At 56.8% G+C, this 16,951-nt stretch overlaps 1 protein-coding gene across 1 annotated transcript in view; it reads left to right on the top strand.

Annotated features, from left to right (window-relative positions):
* Positions 1–507: 507 nt before the first annotated feature.
* The window catches only part of APCDD1L (APC down-regulated 1 like), a 50,150-nt gene continuing 33,706 nt past the window's right edge, over positions 508–16,951 (top strand). Inside the window, exon 1 of the mRNA XM_004759928.3 lies at positions 508–833. Within this exon, the coding sequence (XP_004759985.1) occupies positions 785–833 (49 nt within the window). The 5' untranslated portion in view covers positions 508–784. The remainder of the gene's footprint in view (positions 834–16,951) is intronic.

Below are 16,951 nucleotides of genomic sequence, written 5' to 3'. Positions count from 1 at the left end.
TCCCAGCTGCCTTGCCCCTGGGCTGCCACCCTAAACTGACTCACTGGGATGAGAAGGGGGGTGGCTGGAGGAGGAGCTGGGCTGGGGGAAGGGAACCGGCCCTGGTCCTCCACACTGTGTGCCGAGATGTTCTCTGGAGCAGGACGCGCTAATTACAGGGAGGCCGCTGGCTGCGCGGCGCCCGGGTTGGCCACTTTCACTGTGTTCCTGCGCTTACCAGGCTCCAAGTTGAGGAAACTTTTCTAAGAGTATCTGAACCGCCTGACTAAAACATTGGGGGTCCTGGGACCCAGCGGGCCGAGAAGAGCCTCCCAGCAACCCCTCGCCCTTCCAGGGATTCGCCTGTGGCTAGGGGTGCTCTTTGGCTGTAGACGCACGCAGGGCTCTGGCTCGGCCTGGGCAAGAGTTTGAGGGAGGCCTCTGGGCTCACTGCGAAGACTTTGGGGGAGGCGAGGACAGAGGACGGAGGGGGTCGGCTGGGGGCTCCGAATGGCAGGAGGAGCCTTGCCAGAGGGCTGGGCGCGCGGCTGGGGTATGCGCGCAACGCCTGGGGCTGTCTCCACCTCTTCTGGCAAGTTGGACCTATGAGTGCGCAGCTCGACTTACAACTGGGAACAGCCTGGGCGGGTGAGCGCGTGTGAGCGCCGAGGGGGGCTCAGGACCCTTGCAACTTCTTCTCGGGACCGCCGCAAGGCCAGCGTCCGCCGCAGGAGAACTCCGCGCGCGCCTCCTCTCCATAACAGCGGAGGCGTCCCGGGGGGGCCGTCCTGCCAGCCCGGACGGGATGCCCACAGCCATGCTCCCCTACGCCTGCGTCCTGGTGCTTTTGGGAGGTAGGTGCTGCCCTCCCTCCCTCCACCGGCTCGCTGCCCGCTGCCCGAGTTCGGAAGGGAGGGAGCTCGCCGTCGGATGTTACTGGGAAGCCCGAGGGGACTGCTGTGTGGGCCTGTGGGCTGGGCAGGTGATGCTGCGCTCTGCGCGCTCTTGGGGGGGGGGCGGCGCTCTTCTCTGGCCTCACCTGGCGTGCGCCTACAGCACCTCCAGGGTCCTGCACCACCGGGCAGTGCTCCGCGCTGTGCACCTATGGGGGCCTGGTCTCCAGGCGCCTGGGGCAACCCCTTGTGCCAGGCCCGGGGGGGGGGGGGGGGGGGGGGGGCGGGGCCTCCAAGGAGACGCAGGAGGATCCCAGGCCCACTGAGCAGCCCAGTGGCAAGTTCTGAGCCCCGGATCCCTTAACCCAGAGCTGCAGGTTCAGTCTCGCCCACTGAATCCCGAAGCTGTGGGTGCTCAGGGTCTGTGCCCTGCAGCCGAGCTTGGAGCGTGCAGTGCCCCTGAGCCCATGCTGCTGTCCAGTGAGCCTGATGGCGTGGAGGGAGGGCAGCCAGAGGACCCCCGGGAGAGGAGGCAGTGCCTTCTCCAGGACTAACTGCTCTCCTGCTAGCCCTCTGTAGGGCGTGGGCATGGACAAACTCTCTGCAAGTGCCACCTGACCACGGTGTGTCACCATTAGCCAAAAGGACAATAACAACCATAGCCGTGGAAGGGTGTACAGCCCTGGGCTCAGCCCCGAGCACCCTCACATGGTTCAGGATTAAGAATTCTGGCCCTGGAGTCAGAGCACCCGGCTCAGAACCCAGATCACCTTCAACCTGCGTGGCCTCGGGCAGGCATGTCCATTAGCTGTCTTAGTTTCAACCTTCCAATCAGTCCAGTGGGCTTACAGAATCGCCCCTTCACCTAGGACTGTTGTGAGGTCCGCAGGGAAGCACTAAGCGCACTGTCTGCACTAGGGAAGTACTCAGTGAGGGGCAGCCGGTGGGATAGGGCTGTCGGCTCCCACCAGGCTCCCTGCTCCATGTCTAGGCGCGTCTGCTCTACCCACAGGAGCTCATCAGCTACGCTCTTTGCTTCCCAACCCCCAATTTCTAAGCAGGATATTTGAAGAAGAGACGAGGCGCCTGCGGGAAGGTCAAGGGAGGGCTGGGTTAGCAGTGCGAGACCCTCACAGCGATATCCACGACATCCACCCACCGGAAGGGGCTCCTTTGCCTCCTGCCGGGGCTGGAAGGGAGCATCCCACAGCTATCCTTTGCCTTGGAGTCCGCCATCAGTGCAAAACCAGGCCGGGCCACCCTGCTGGTCCCCCGAGGGGCGGAGGGAGCAGGCGAGGACAGAGGGCAGGGTGAGAGCTGTGCACGGAGGTCCCGCACTTTCCTCTGGATACGGATGTGGGACGAGGGCAGGGAGGAAGCCCTCCACCTCCCTGGCACGGTGCCATGGACAGCAATAGGGCCGAACACCCCAGAAACCTTCGGTCTTGGTCACAGCACAGGGCTGTTGTCTTTGGCAGGCCCCGAAGTCTCGTCATGCCAATGAAACCACCGGAGGTCTCGCATCGCGGCTTGCTCTTGGGGAGCGCCGCCACTTCTCTCCCTGGCGACTTTTCGCCACAGCAAGTGCCACAGAGGCCACAAGAGAGACGCCGGGGGGGGGGGGGGGGGGGGGGGGGGCGGTGGCCCCGGGTGGGCAGACGGAGGCCCCTCCATAGCCCGCCGCTCCTCAAGGCAGACACAGACCCTAGAGAGGGGAAGGGTCCCATGCGGGCAGCTTCACACTCCCTGCTCCCGATTCGGGCACCCTTCCCCACTGGACGCTTTTCTTCCAAAGTTCTCTTCTCCACTGGCTGCATCGCCACACACCAGATCCTTTTGCTTTCGTGAAAGGAAACAGAACCCACTTAATCCTTGAGATGCTTACATAATCTCGGTACCTGAGCTGGGGCATGCCCGAACATCAGGTCTGCAGTTGTGCGGATGCGGTATAGGGTGGCACACGAGCAGCCCCCCACCCCCCAGTGAGTTCCTACTGAGCACACACACACACACACACACACACACACACACACACGGCTTCTCAACCTCAGCACAACTGATAACCAAGATCCAGCCCGTCCTCTGTGGTGGAAGCCGGCCTGTGCCCTGTAGGATGTTCTGCAGCATCTCTGACCCCTCCCCTACCAGAGGCCAGCAGCAGCATCTTCCCGGTTATGACAATCACAAAGGTCTCCAGACACCGCCCTGGTGTCCCCTGGGGCCGGGGGTAGGTTGGAAAGGGGGCAGGGGCAAAACCACCTCTGATGGAGACCCACTGGTGTGGCGAGAGCCAACTCTCAACTGGTAGCTTTTCCAATGATTGTCAAAATCACCGGGTCAGATGAATTTTTGTTATTTTTGCTCTAAGCAATCAGGAAATCAAAGGCACAGTGAGGCCCCAAGAAAAACAACACAGCTTAGGTAGTTTCTAATTTGGACGCTGATTTCTCCCTCCCTCTTGTCTCTGAAAATGTCCTCCTCGGGGGATGACGGGAGCAGGGCCGTGGGTCGCGGTTAGCTCCCGCCGCAGCAGACCATCCCCCAGGCCCCACAGTGCCAGACGCATCCTGTGCCAGGTCGCCAGCCTCTGGCTTGGGTTCGCTCCACAGCAATTTCTGGCTTTTAAAAATCTCCTTACTCAACAAGTTATGCTTGAGGGGGGAAAAATGAAAAAAAAAAAAACCCACAGCTTCTTTTTCTTTTTCTCCCCCCCCTCATTTGTATTTCTCTTTGCTAATTTCAGTCGTGCTTTTATCTCGAGCCTAGACTTGGGGATGGCAAGTTATCATTTCGAGCCAGATTAACTAGCACTGAGGGACAGGCTATTCCATAATAAATGAGTCGTTGACGTGGGGCTCCATTTCGAAACCGGGAATAAAAACTGGGAAGAGAATGGACTTTAATGGGCTCATCCGAAAATCAAATGTGAATAAAGAACGGTAATTGAATTAGTTATTCAAAACAAAGAAAATTGCCATCGGAAACTTTCCCTTGCTGGGGACGGGTCATGGTGGCTGTTTAGCTTATCTCCTGACCAGGGCTCTAATCTCCAAATTCCAAATAACCAGCTCAAGGCAAATAGAGCCACTTCCTTAATTTCAAAACCATCTGGATGGCAGACCTGTTAGAAGCCACACATGAAGAAACACTTGGGCAATGTACTGGAAGTTAACTATGTTAATGAAAGCTTCAAGCCAGAATGAGCCCCTGATAAAACCTTCCAAGACACACAGCTTTCACCACCAGAGCCGCCCTGGGAAATGAAGATCAGTAGCCCCGTGCAAAGGAAGGGAGGGCACGGAAATCAGTTTGAACTTGAGGACAACAGAGCCGAGCTGGGGGGAGAGTAGGGGAAGACCTAAATTCTGAAGCTGGCACCTGGGGGGTGGCTGTGAATTGTGATCAGGGGGTTGGTGCAGTGGTTCCTTAAACCAGAATGGCTTTCAGGATCCCTCTGTGCAAAGCCGGTCCCCTGTCCTCCTGGGAGAGTCAGAGAATTTCCAAAAGACCCTGATACAGGAAACCGTACATGCTAGTAAGTGAGCTGCAGAGCAAGGTCGGGTGTGAGGGTGTCAGAGCGACCGGCGTGTCCCAAACAATGTCAGACCTCCCAGGGGGAGGGCCAGCCTGGGGTCTCGCAAGGGCAGGGGCCGGAGGGACAGGACTGCTGTGGAACCGCGACCTCCACCTGCGCGCCCTGAGGCGGGCTGGGCTGAGTCCCATGCGGCTGTGTGTGCTCGGGGAGAGCAGCAGCGGGGGGGCCCAGTTCCCGTCCCAGCTCCGTCACCGCCTCCTTCTCCCCACTCCATCCCCACCAGTGAGTTGGGAAGAGTGACTGGTGTAGCCTCAAGCTGTGCTAGAAGGGTTCAGTGATACGATCTGGGGTCAGGGCTTGATGGAGACCCTGGTGAACCCTCCGAGCTCCTACCAGACCCGGCACGAAACTCGCCAGCACACCCCCCCCCACCCCCACGGAGGGGAGAGGCAGGCCCCTGCTCTGGTCGCCGGTCCAACCTGCGTTTGCCTGAGTCTCTTAATGTCCATCTCCTTCCCACTGTGCTGTCCTGGGTGTCCCCAAGACACCGTGGCTGCTGGAATGGTACCGACCACTGTGACAAAATGAGACATTGCTCTCCTTTAGGGGTGAGGCAGGCTCAGCTGTCCTTGTACGCTGCCTCCTATGATCCCGAAGCCTCAGCCGCCGTCCCCGGTCCCCTTCTCTGTGGAATGGGAACTCGGGCAGCACGTACTGACGGTGTCGGGTGAGGCCAGCGCTGAGCCCACGGGAGGCTCGGCTCAGCGGCCCGGCCCTGGGTGTCTCGCTGTCTACGCGTCACCTGCTGGGAGGCGGCGCTGAAGACAGGATCAAAGGAAGCAGCTCCCTGTCCTCACGGAAGTCTGAGTCAAATGGGCGACGAGATCCTAAATGAGCGATCCATGATGGGAGTGGCGAGCGCCACACAGAGTGTGTCCAGGGGCATCTAGCCGAGGCTGGGAGGTGACATGGCAGGTGAAGCCTGACGAAAGAGCAAGGGTTAACTGGAGGAAGAGGAACAGCATTGGGGCAGAGGGGCCAGCAGGTGCAAAGGCCTAGGTGTGGAAGAATCCGTGTCGTGGGGGGGACCACGGAGGAGGCCCCTGGGGCTGGAGAGAGGAGAGGGAGGGGTCGGGGCAGATGTGAGTGCAGAGGTGATCAGGGTCCGTCACGGAGGACCCTGGGGGCCTCGGGAAGGAGCTGCGTTTTGTGTCAAGGGCAGTGGAGCATCCACTGAAGGCTTTTTGGCAGCGGAGGAATGGGATGGCTCCAGAATGAGCGAGTTTCCCATCACCGGAGGCATCCGAGAGCAAACCGAATGATGTGGGGGGCAGTGCTGATAGGAAGTTGCCTGGACTTGCTTCCATCCCCGGACGTCCCTGAGTAAAAGGAGCCCCACCACCCTCCTGGCACAGGACACAGGCTTTCGACTGTTGTCTCTGGCCCCCCACAGATCCAGACCCCCAAATCCAGAGCCTGGTGGTAATGCTAGGAAGGGGGGTGGGCTTCACTGCCCAGTGGCCCACATGTCCCCCAGGCCCACGTTCCACGTGGCACCCGTGTCAGCCACAGGACCCACGGAGGCAGTCCTGGTGTGACCCCCCGCTTACGGGGCTCCCGGGGTGAGGACCGGTGGGACACACAGCCCCTCCCCAGCCACCGCCGCTCGGTCATCGCTCTGGCTCCCGTTCCTCACCTCTTCTCTACCCCGTTGCTGATGCATCTAGTGGCGGCTCTCAGACCGTTCCGGGGCACACTGAGGTTTAAAGTGCTCCCATTCGGGGGCGCCTGGGTGGCTCAGTGGGTTAAAGCCTCTGCCTTCAGCTCAGGTCATGATCTCAGGGTCCTGGGATCGAGCCCCACATCGGGCTCTCTGCTCGGCAGGGAGCCTGCTTTCTCCTCTCTCTCTGCCTGCCTCTCTGCCTACTTGTGATCTCTGTCTGTCAAATAAATAAATTAAATCTTAAAAAAAAAAAAAAAAAAAAAAAAAGTGCTCCCATTCTGTCAAGATGTAGGGTGGAGGAAAGCGTCCCGATGGCATCACTCAGGAAGTGTGGGACTCGGTCTCAGCCACACCCTCCGTCCAGCGCAGCCGTGGTCCCCCCCATCCCTCTTCTCTCCTCCCCTTCGGGTGCTCCTCGGCCCCAGGTGACCTCACCTCCACGCGTGTCACAGACTAGCTTTCTCCCCCTCGGAGAAGACTGTGGTCTCTAGCTACCACCGTGACGCAGTCACATGAAGTCCTTTCTACTGCCCTCTCCACGCACACACAGGCTGTTCCTCCTGCTTACAACTCTGTTCCCTTCCCCCAGCCTTCCTGTCACCTGCTCATCTGGGTATAAATCCCTAACAGTGGAATTGCCACAGCAGAACGTGTGTGACATTCTTGCACTGGGCTTCCTTCCCAAGGGATTGCCCCAGTCCACACTCCGCACAGACAGCCCACGGGAGCGCCAGTTTCCGCCCTGGCCAACCCTGGTCATTATCATTCTTTAAGAATCTTGCTGGCAGTAATGCTTGGTTGTTTAGGTTTGCAATCCTTTGATTACAAGCAGACAGGAACATCTAATTGTATTTTTATGGACTCCTTTTATTGATTTCCTTAGGGTCTCTCTGGTCATGTCCTTTGCCCATTTTTGTATTGGACCTCTGAAAAAAAATCTTCTTGTTGATTTGTTGGTGCTCTTTATATATAGAAGATCAACTGTGTCCTGTGGATATTGCAGTTTTTTTCAGGCTAGCATTTGTCCTCCCAAGCTTTCCACCTCCTTCTCACACACAGCAGCACACATCACCAGCTAAGTGCGCATGTTTCCCCAGAGGCGAGACTAGATGGTCGGGTATTCTTACCATAACTGACCACACATTGAGTGTTGTGCGAGAGAGAGACAGAGAGACAGAGAGACTGACTTTCACTGCAGAGAGGAGCACAACTCAAGTGCTGTGCCAAGGGCACTGGATGTTTTCCCTGCTTTGATTCTCATGACCCCCTCCCCACCCAGTGTGATGGGCATATTTTATGGAAGACAGAGATACCTAGGGCCACCCGGCAGCAAGCCCAGGGCCCAGACTCATGGGCCATGGAGCTTCGTGCCTCAACTGCCCCCTGCCAGTGATGGTCCAACTCCAAGCCCAGGCAAGGACTTCCCTGCCCTGTTGCCCCTCTCAAAGAGCCAGGGTTGGGTACCAAGTCTGGGCACTGAGAGATGTGCTCGCCTGAGGCATCTGGGCTGGTGGTTTCTCATGTAGGGAGCACGGAGCAGAGAGGCATGCTGGCTAATCCAAGAGTCGTGGAAGCAGGAAGGACCCTGACTGTCCATCTGCAAAGATGGCAGAGTGTGCTGGGCTCTGGAAGCCCCTTCCCACATTCAAACTCCAGCTGCTCCCTGACTTGCTAATTATTTGATCATTCTTGCCTCAGTTTCCTCCTTTGCAGAATCACACCTACACAGGGGGCTGCTGTGAGGAGTCAGTGAGACTGTCCGGGGGGAAATGTCAGCACAGTGCTTTGTGGGGATCACTCCCCCCATCACCAAGGGATAGGACACTGCCTGCCCGTTCCAGCCTTGGGAGCAAGCTACTGGTTCTTCCTGATAGCTGCAAGGCATTCTGGGACAAAAGTGCATGGCTGGGGCGGCGGGGCGGGGCGGGGAGGAAGGATCCGAGATGACGGCTGGACAGGGTCAGAGGTGGGTAGGCGTGCGTAGCACGGGTAGGGAGGTCAGAAGCCCACGCGTAGCTTCCGCTGTTTGCTGGCAATCTGTGGCCTTCCTTGACTTCAGATGCGCCCCTCCTGTGTCTGCCTGTCCCCGTCTATCTGAGCCTCCGCACCCCTTCCTGGAAGGAACCCAGTCACCTTGGACAAGGGCACCCTCATCACACACGCAGGGCCTCTTCTTAACTAGTTACATCCGTAATGACCCTATTTCTAAATAAGGTCATGTCTTGAGGTACTGGGGGTTAGGACTTGAATATATTGGGTGGGAGGGAGGCAAATCAGCCCCCGACACCTCGTGTTGTATGTGAAGGACCCACTGGTGGGTGGATGGCAGCGGGCGTTTCTGGGAAGTGGAGGTTCTAGAAGTTACATGATGAGCCTGCAGCTGAGAGTGTGCGGGGCGGGGGGAGGGGGCGTGTCAAGCCTCATCCAGGGACCCAGGGAGGGAAGGGAGGCCAGGAGACCGAAACCGAAATATTCCACCATTAGGCAATGGCCTGCGTAAATTGTGAGGGAAAATCCCCCACAAAGAGTTCCACGTCACAAAAAACACTGGGTGATATGGAAGATATTTCTGACATAACGTTAGAACAAAACCACAGTGTCTGTAGCTTTGATCTTGGTTTTATGTGCCTTGGCAGGGGCCCCCCTATTCTGTAAAAATGAACTAGAAGGGCGCACCCAGGTGGCTCAGTCGGTTAAGCGGCCCACTCTTGATTTCTGCTCAGGTCACGATCTCTGGCTCAGGTCATGATGGAGCCCGATGTCCGTGAGGTGGGGTCCCTCACCGTCGCCAGGGAGAGTCGCTATGCTATTTGTTGGTCCCTTGGCCCCGAAGAATCCCCGCTCCCAGACCCCCTTCTTGGGTCCTCTTGGCTTGAAGCAAAATGCGTTGGACAAACGCCCCATTTGGCGAACAGCGAGATCCCCCCATTGGCTCTCATCCTGGAGGACGTGGCGGTCAAGGAACCTCCCCTCCGGCTGGCCAGAGTCTCGGGCTGGACAAGTTGGGTACTTGCTCCAGGACCTTGAATCTTGGTGCCCTGACTGGAAGCTTGAGTGGGTCATGCCCGCCGAGGGGGTCTCAGAGGCACCACAGAGTCGTTCCCACCAACTGGATTCCCGGGGCAGCCCTTAGGTCGGTGAGCCCCCATGCCCTTTGAAGGGGCTCCGTTTCAGTTTGCGTGAGTCAGGCGTGGTCTCTGTTGCTGATGACCACAGCACCTACCCAAAGCCTCCGGAGCCCACTTTGAGTTAGCTAAGTGCCGTCCACACTCTGGTCCTCCACTGTTGGCCATCCCCAGAGCTCGGTGTGCATTACAAAATCTGAGTTACCATCCCCCAGTCTCAGTGTTAAGTTATATGGAGAAGGGGAAGAAAAGCATTAGCTCACACCCAACCCCACTCTTCCCCCCCCCCCAAAAAAAGGCATAAAAACAGAGAGCAAGACATGGATATATTTAGCTTGGAATCACCAGTGACCACAGTAAAACGAAATTACTTGTTCTTTGAAATATACAATTAGAGTTGTTTTAACATGTGTTTTTGGTGGTTGGGTGTGGTTTCTAGATAGTTTGAAACTTAAGTCTACTGTTTAGCCCATCAGCTTTATCCAAGGCTGTCGGGCTCTAATTTCCTTAACAGTGACCCGCAGTTACTGAAATGAAAACCAGCTTGCCCGTGATTAGGAGTGCCGGGCATCTTACAGCGATTGACGTTCAGGCTCGTTTTCGCTTCTGTGGTCTTCCAAGACTTCTGCATCTGCCTTTTACAAAAAGGATCGACTTAAAGTAACCACTGAAAACAGAGAAGGTAAACATTGATACCTCAGAGAAGGTAACAACTTGGTGACCGAGTGACAGCGGCCCCACCCCAAGCGTTCAGGGACTGTAAGTGCCTGCTCAGGGCAGTTCAGAAACCGTAGCTCCGATGCTGACGGTGCAGGGGACCGCCTGACTTCCTGAAACGTTGGCGTGCCCGGGTACAGGCGAAGGGCTAAGTCCATTCCTATCCAGCGCAACCATTATTGCTTCCATTATTACATTTATTATTCCCCGGGCGGGAAGACAGGTGGGGGCCCTGAGCCCCATCCCCGGCCCCACATCCTGTAAGGGGTTCGCAGAGGACCCAGATTCACCTTGGCTCTTGCACATTCATCACCAGAGAGATCCTCCAAGTGTCTAGGCTGGGCTGCTGGAGTCCATGACTAACAGGTGAAACATACTCCCGGTTTATACAGATAAATTGCCCAGAAAGTTCTTTTCTTTTTTTATATCCCACTTAAGTACAAAGACAAATTTCTCTCTCTCCCTCCTCCAGAGTCTAATTTGGGAACTCAAAGGAATGACCATGTAGGTACTGGGTGTTCAGGTAACGTCCCGCAACTTCGACTCAGTGGTGGAAATAACTCTCCGTTCAAATACTCTGTTCCCTCCACAGGGCACTCAGGGGCGCGTGCTCTCCACCCTGGGGCAGGGTGACGTGACCGTGAACAAGATGGGCTGTGTGGTCCTCGGGGGGTCCACATTCTAGTTGGGTGCTGGGGTTGGCGCGGGGAGGGGGACACAGTCATTAAATCGGAAAACAGACGAGAAAATGACCAGTGGAGACATCTCTACGAAACGGAGAAAAGCAAGGGGGTGGTGCGATTGCAGGGGAGGGGGAGCTTCCAGATGAGGCGTCCCTGGAAGGAGGTGACTTTGAGGCTCACTCCAAAAAGACAAAATGTCAAGAAGTCGACCCCAGCAGGAGAGGAGGCCTTAAGACAGAAGGCACTTCGGGCGGTTTAAGGAACGGGAGGAAAATCAGAACAGCCCGCATGGGAGAGGGTGATGGAGACAAGTCAGAAAGGTGGGTGGGCCCACTCGTGTGGGAGTGGACGGCCTCCGACAAGGTTGTGGTCAAGTCCAGTGGCAAGTTTAGGGGCTCAAAAAGGCTCTCCCTTTGCTGGACGGAGAATGGATCACTGGCGGACAGCAGGGAAGGCGGGGCTGCAGGGGCAGAGACGGACAGAGGTAGGACTATCTCCGAACAAAAGCAAAGGCTGGACACCAGGACTTGTCCCTGATTGGATGTGGGGGGTCGTGTGAATGTCCTGGGGCTGCCGGAACAAGGTACTACCAACTAGGGGGCTTAAAACAACGGAAATGTATTCGTTCCTATTCTGGAGGCTGGAAGTCCCAAAGTCAAGGTCTCAGCAGGGCTGTGCTCCCGCCAGAGGCTCCCAGGAGGCTCCTTCCTCACCTCCTCCAGCTTCTGATTATTCCAAGCATTGCTCGGCGTGTGGCCATGTCCTTGCGATCTCCACCTCTGTCTTCCCACGGCATCGTTCCCTGCGTCTTCTGGGTCTGTGTCCAAATCCCTGTCTTCTTCTCAGGACACCAGCTATAGGGCCCACCCTCAGCCAGCATGACATCATCTTAGCTTGATTGCCTCTGCCAAAACCCCATTTCCAAGATTATACTCATAGGTACTGGGAGTGAAGACTCGTGTCTTTTTGGGCAATACAATTCAACCCACAACAGGCGATAAAGAGATGACTCCCAGATGTGTGGTCTAATATTGGGAGGATAATGGAACCTGGGGCAGGGGGATGAAGATTGCGGCGGCTGAACCACCATGTACTGTTGGGTAGGTTGTTCACTCTACAAGAGTGAAATGCTATCTGTGCTCCACAAGCCCAGCCAAGGGCCCTGGTGGGGGCTATGCCTACCCAGAGGGACGCCTTTTTCTAACTCACTTTCTAACTTCCTTACTAGCCTTACGGGCTAGCTGGAGCCCATGTGGGCTGCCTGGAGAGGGGGAGATCAAGAATCCTGTTTGGCGGGGAAGCGCTTCAGTTACCCAAGAGCAGGGATGGTCTTAGCTATGTTAGCACCCCCAGAAGGCTCTGCCTCCCGACTGAAGCTGCGGTCCCTCCTTCCCAGAACTCACAGAGGAGGCTGCAGAGAGAGAGATGTGTGAATGACAGCAGTTACAAAATCCCAGTGCAGGTGGGAGACGCTCCAAGAGCGTCTCCCCTTGGAGAATCAGAAAAAGGCCTCCCTGAGCACAGGTGTTTGGGTGAAGTCTCGAGGGATAAGTGGGAGTTGGCCAAGAGGACAGGAGGAAGGACGCCCCGTACCACCATCATTTCTGGCTTCCAGCTGTGGTAGGAGGCAGACGGATGGAAGAGGCACGTGGCAGTGGCCCCCAGCCTGGCGCAGGAGCCTGGGCTCCATCCGGGCTGGTGGGGGGCTTGTCAGTGTGCAGCCAAGGAGCGACACCCTTGGGTTGGCACAGCAAGCTCGTACCAAGTTCACTTGGACAGCCTGTGTGGTCTAAGAGGGCAGCTTTCTGTAGTTTTTTAACTAGGTATTATCTTTGTTAAAAGCCAAAATACCAGGTTTCTCAATCGCATGATCTTGTGAGAGACAGACGTGCCGGGCACGTAGTAGGCACGCACACAGGACACCTGTTGGAAGGCTAAGTGGAGGAATTGTGGTGTTTCCAGACAGGAAGTGAGGCCAAGGTGGGTGACGGAGCTTAGCAGGCATGGGTGTCTCTGAAAAGCGTAGAAGGTTGTGGAGGAGAGGGGCAGAGAGCTCGGGAGAGGAGCTGCTGGGGAGGGGCCCAGAAAGGGGGACTCTGGAGCACAGGGGTCGCTGCACTCCACGACCCTGAGAACATGTCTTGCTGAAGGAGGTGGGATGTCACCCCCCCCCCCGAGCAGGACAATCAGGGAAAGGGAAGGAGCTGACGAGGAGGAGCCTCAGCCAGAACTCGGGCGCGTCTGGGGCTTCTCTCCAGCAGCTGCTGGGGCAAGGAAGGTGGGTCCCGTGACTGGTCGCTGTGAGGCCCAGCACTGAGGCGCTGGCTCTGGGAAGGCTGGTGGCAACCAAGACTGAGAAATCGGGGGGTTGGCGTGGGTGTGACCAGTGGGGGAGAGGCGCCCCAATATCCCTTCTCCTTCCTCTCCTACCATTCTCAAGCCCCTTCTGTTGGCCTCGAGGCCGTCGGAGGCAACACAGCGTCCTCCAGCCTCCCTCGCCGCTGGCGGGCCACCGGCTTGGCCATGTGTGCGACTAACAGCTCGCTCCTCCTTTCCCCGGTGGAGAGGCAGACACGCTCGGAGCCTGGTTGGCGGGACACGCGGGTGACGGTCACACCCAGGCAGGGGGCAGAGCAGAAACAGACTTCCACCTGCTTCCTCGACCGTTCCTCAGCGCCCCCCCACCACCACCACCACCATAGCAGCCACAGCTGTGTCCTTGTCAACACTGAAGGTGCAGGAAGGGAGGAAGAAGAGGCTTCTGGAGCCACGGTGGGGACCGGCCACCCAGATGGACACAGGACAGACCCGAGACTCCAGGGAAGGGGAGGGAGATGTGAGAGTGGTGCCCGTGGCTGGAGACAGCGGAGACGCCTCCAGCGACAAGGTTGCTTTGGCCTGAGGGAGGAGGAGGCAGGTTCTGGAAGCTGCACTAGCTTAGGGTCTGCGGTCGGGGACACAGACACACGGGTGGAGAGCGAGGCAATCAGGGATGGAGCTGTGGGTTCGGCCAGCGTCCAGACCTGGCCAGAGCTCAGGCGGCCACTGCACACGGACTCTCCTAAAAGTGCTCCCTTGATCCCGCTGGCCCCTTAGGACCCTGCTTCTGGTCAAGCGCGCCCCTGCCCCCTCCCACCTCGACCAGTGCCACGTGGCCTGTTTTCAGAGGCCAACTGGGGAAAACGGAGGCTGTGAGCGGCATCAGACGCTCATTAACCCGGCACCGTGGCCTGCGGACTGGCCTTAAGCAGCCTTTCATAGGTTCCCAGTTACCGAGCGGGGGCTAAGACCAGAGCTGCGCACGGCCAGCCTCCACCAGGCTCTGATCAGAATGCTGGCCCCTTGGAACAAATTTCATTATTGAACAAGACACTTCTGAAGCTAGTTTACATTGTCTTTGCTTGGCTGACCTTGTACGCTATTGAATTGGAAAATGTAGTTTGTATTGTAAGGCCTCTCAATAATGTATTTTTTTTTTTGAAACAAGGGACTTTTCCATTGCAAATGAGACAAAGAACACCATATTTAGCACAAAGAACGCCTCAGTCTGTTTTGAAACACAATTTTCATTAGCCAGGTTTTTCACCGTAACAAGGATTTAAATTTTATTTTTAAAAACAGCAGGCCCCCTCCCTCAACCCAACAACACAAATTTATGTATATTCCTCCATTTAAAAAGGCCTGAAAGATACACAGCCTAATCATAAGGGTTGTTGCCAAGAAGAGGGAAGAGTGTTGAGGATACTAATAGGAGAGTCTGCTTCCCCATGCTGGATTATGTTTTTAATAATGAGAACGTGTATCAGTGAAGGCCAGATAGTGAGCCAGGGCTCCGATCAACAGTGTGAGCTTGGGTAAGTGACGCAGGTTGAACCACGTCCCCCCTCCTCCAAATTCATATGTTGAAGGGTCAACCCCAGTAGCTCAGAATGCAGCCTTATTTGCAATAGGGTCTTTACAGAGCTGACAGAGTGAGACTGAGGTCACTGGGTTGGGCCCTCCTCCACCAGGGCCGGTTTCCAAGGAGGGGACACTTGAAAGGCACATGGAGACACAGGAAATAGAAGACGACCTTCCATATGCCCAGGAGAGAAGCTTGCGAAGGAACTAACCCTGCCCACACCTTGATCTGGGACTTCCAGACTCCAGAACCTGCAAAGAATCCCATTTCTGTGGTGGAAGCACCCCAGTGTATGGTGCTTTGTTCCAGGCATCCAGCTAAGTCACGAGGGGGTCCAGGTCCGTCTGTGGAGTGGGGTGTCGGGGTGGACCCGAGCTGGACATGGAGCTACAGGCGTGGCCCTACACGGATGCGGGCCTCCTGTTCATCCCCCCAACACCACCTCCTCTAGCCTCCACCCAGGCTGCCGTGCACCTGCCCTTCCACCTGCCCTCCCACCAGCTCTGCCACCACGCCAGCATCTTGCACACGAGGTGAGCGATTTGGGAAGGATCTGTATCGCCAGATCTCACCCACACTGGCCACCCCCAGAGCCCCGCACCGTTCTCTGCCTTCTCTTGTTCAATCCTCAGACAGACGCCTACAATCCCTGGAACATCTTGTCAGGCCTTCTGGGCCCTCTCCCAGGGTTCCCCAGACTGATCTCATCCCCACCGCCTCCACAGGGCTCCTTCTGAGCATGCCCTGCCCTCCTCCTCCCTCTCTGTTTCCAGAGGCCCCCCCACAAGCGCCAAGGAGGCCCACCCAGCTCCCCATCATCGGCTCTGACAGCTCTGCTTCCTTGTGGTTTTGCTCCTGCGCCTCTGTCTCTCGCAGGCCGCTGCCCCTTAAAGCAGAGTGGCCAGTGGGCACCGAACACCGGCCACGTAGGCAATTTTAACCGGCCTAGCTGGCACCTTTTTAAAGGGTAAACAGAATGAGATGAAATTCTTTAACTATGTTATTTTAATTCATGTTTAATTATATATTTAATTCAACATTTTCTTTAACCCAACAGAGCCAAAATATTGTTATTTCAAAATGGAATCAATATTGTAGAATTACTGAGCCGGCTCACATTCGTTTTTCACAGTGAAGTCTTCAAACCCTGGCATGTAGTCTACCCCTCACGGCACGTACCGTTTCAGACGCAAGATTTCCATCAGAAATCCTTGATCGGTATTTCGGTTTCATACAGTTCACAGTTGAAAAGGACAAGCACCTACCCATCACTCTACTGAATTTTAATGTTCACACTTAAATTAAATGTAAAATCCCATTTAAAACAGGGGCGCGAGGCAAGAACTAAGGAAATCTGAATGAAGAATAAACTTCCGTTAGTGACGATGTATTACTATGATGGACGATGGTACTAGTCTGGAAGCGTGGGGAGGTGTGAGGGCTCTGCACTGTCTTCCCAACTTTTCAGTAAATCTGGAACTCTGCTAAATTTAAAGTTTATTCGTAATTCCAAGTGTCAGCTCCTCGGTCACCCTGGCCAGGCCTAGGTGCCCACCGGCACAGGCAGTGGCCTCAGGGCGTGTCCACCCCCCACCCCCCCACCCCCGCTCAAGCGGACACCCACGTTGCCCAGTCTGGCCTTGGAGAGAGAAGGACTCGGGCGCGCCCTTCCCAGCCCATTCCTCGGGACTTCCCTGTGGACCCCACCCCAGTAGGCTTCCCTGGAGACTCAAAGAGAAGTCAGTCCCCGGGGCCAGACTTAGGCCCATACCTGCCCCGCAGGCCTCCACCCCTCATGCACACTGGGGGCCCCCAGACAGCTCAGACTCAACTCCTCAAACCGCCATCACCCTCCCCCCGAAACCCGCTCTGCCTCCAGGGCTCTCAGCTCCAAGGGGCTCCCGAGCCGTCCCCCACCCAGTCCATGCAGTGGCCACAGCCCCCACCCCCACAGCTGGCCTTGTGGCCCCTGCGCACACCCCCTCCCCCAGCGTCGGTCTACGGGCACCTCATGACCAGGCCTGCTTGCTCGGGCGTTGTCACGCGTGCATGCAAATTCGAATAGTGGCTTTTCTGTTTCGCAGAGTTTGGGTAATCTTTCTTTTTCTCCCACTTCACAGTAGATCAGAGTCTTACCACGGACACCTCCTTCTTCCACGCCCAGCCCAGGCCTCCCCCACCAGAAAGCCCCCCAGGGCTCTCCTGTTCCTGTACCCTCCCCCTGTAGGCTCAGGCTTCCTGGGCTGCCTCGGCTCCCTGCGCCCTCCCAGGGCTTCTGATGCCTCTGGATAAAGTCCAAAACGGCCCCATGCGCGAGCCTCCCGGCCCACCGTCCCACGGCAGCCGGGGCTCCAGCCACGGCCTCTCTCTCCTCCACGCCCGAGCAGGCCCGGGC

The sequence above is a fragment of the Mustela putorius genome, unplaced genomic scaffold (assembly GCF_011764305.1).
Source record: "Mustela putorius furo isolate JIRA1106 unplaced genomic scaffold, ASM1176430v1.1 tig00003972_pilon_pilon_pilon, whole genome shotgun sequence".
NCBI lineage: Eukaryota > Metazoa > Chordata > Mammalia > Carnivora > Mustelidae > Mustela > Mustela putorius.
This window is presented reverse-complemented; position numbering and strand designations above follow the sequence as displayed.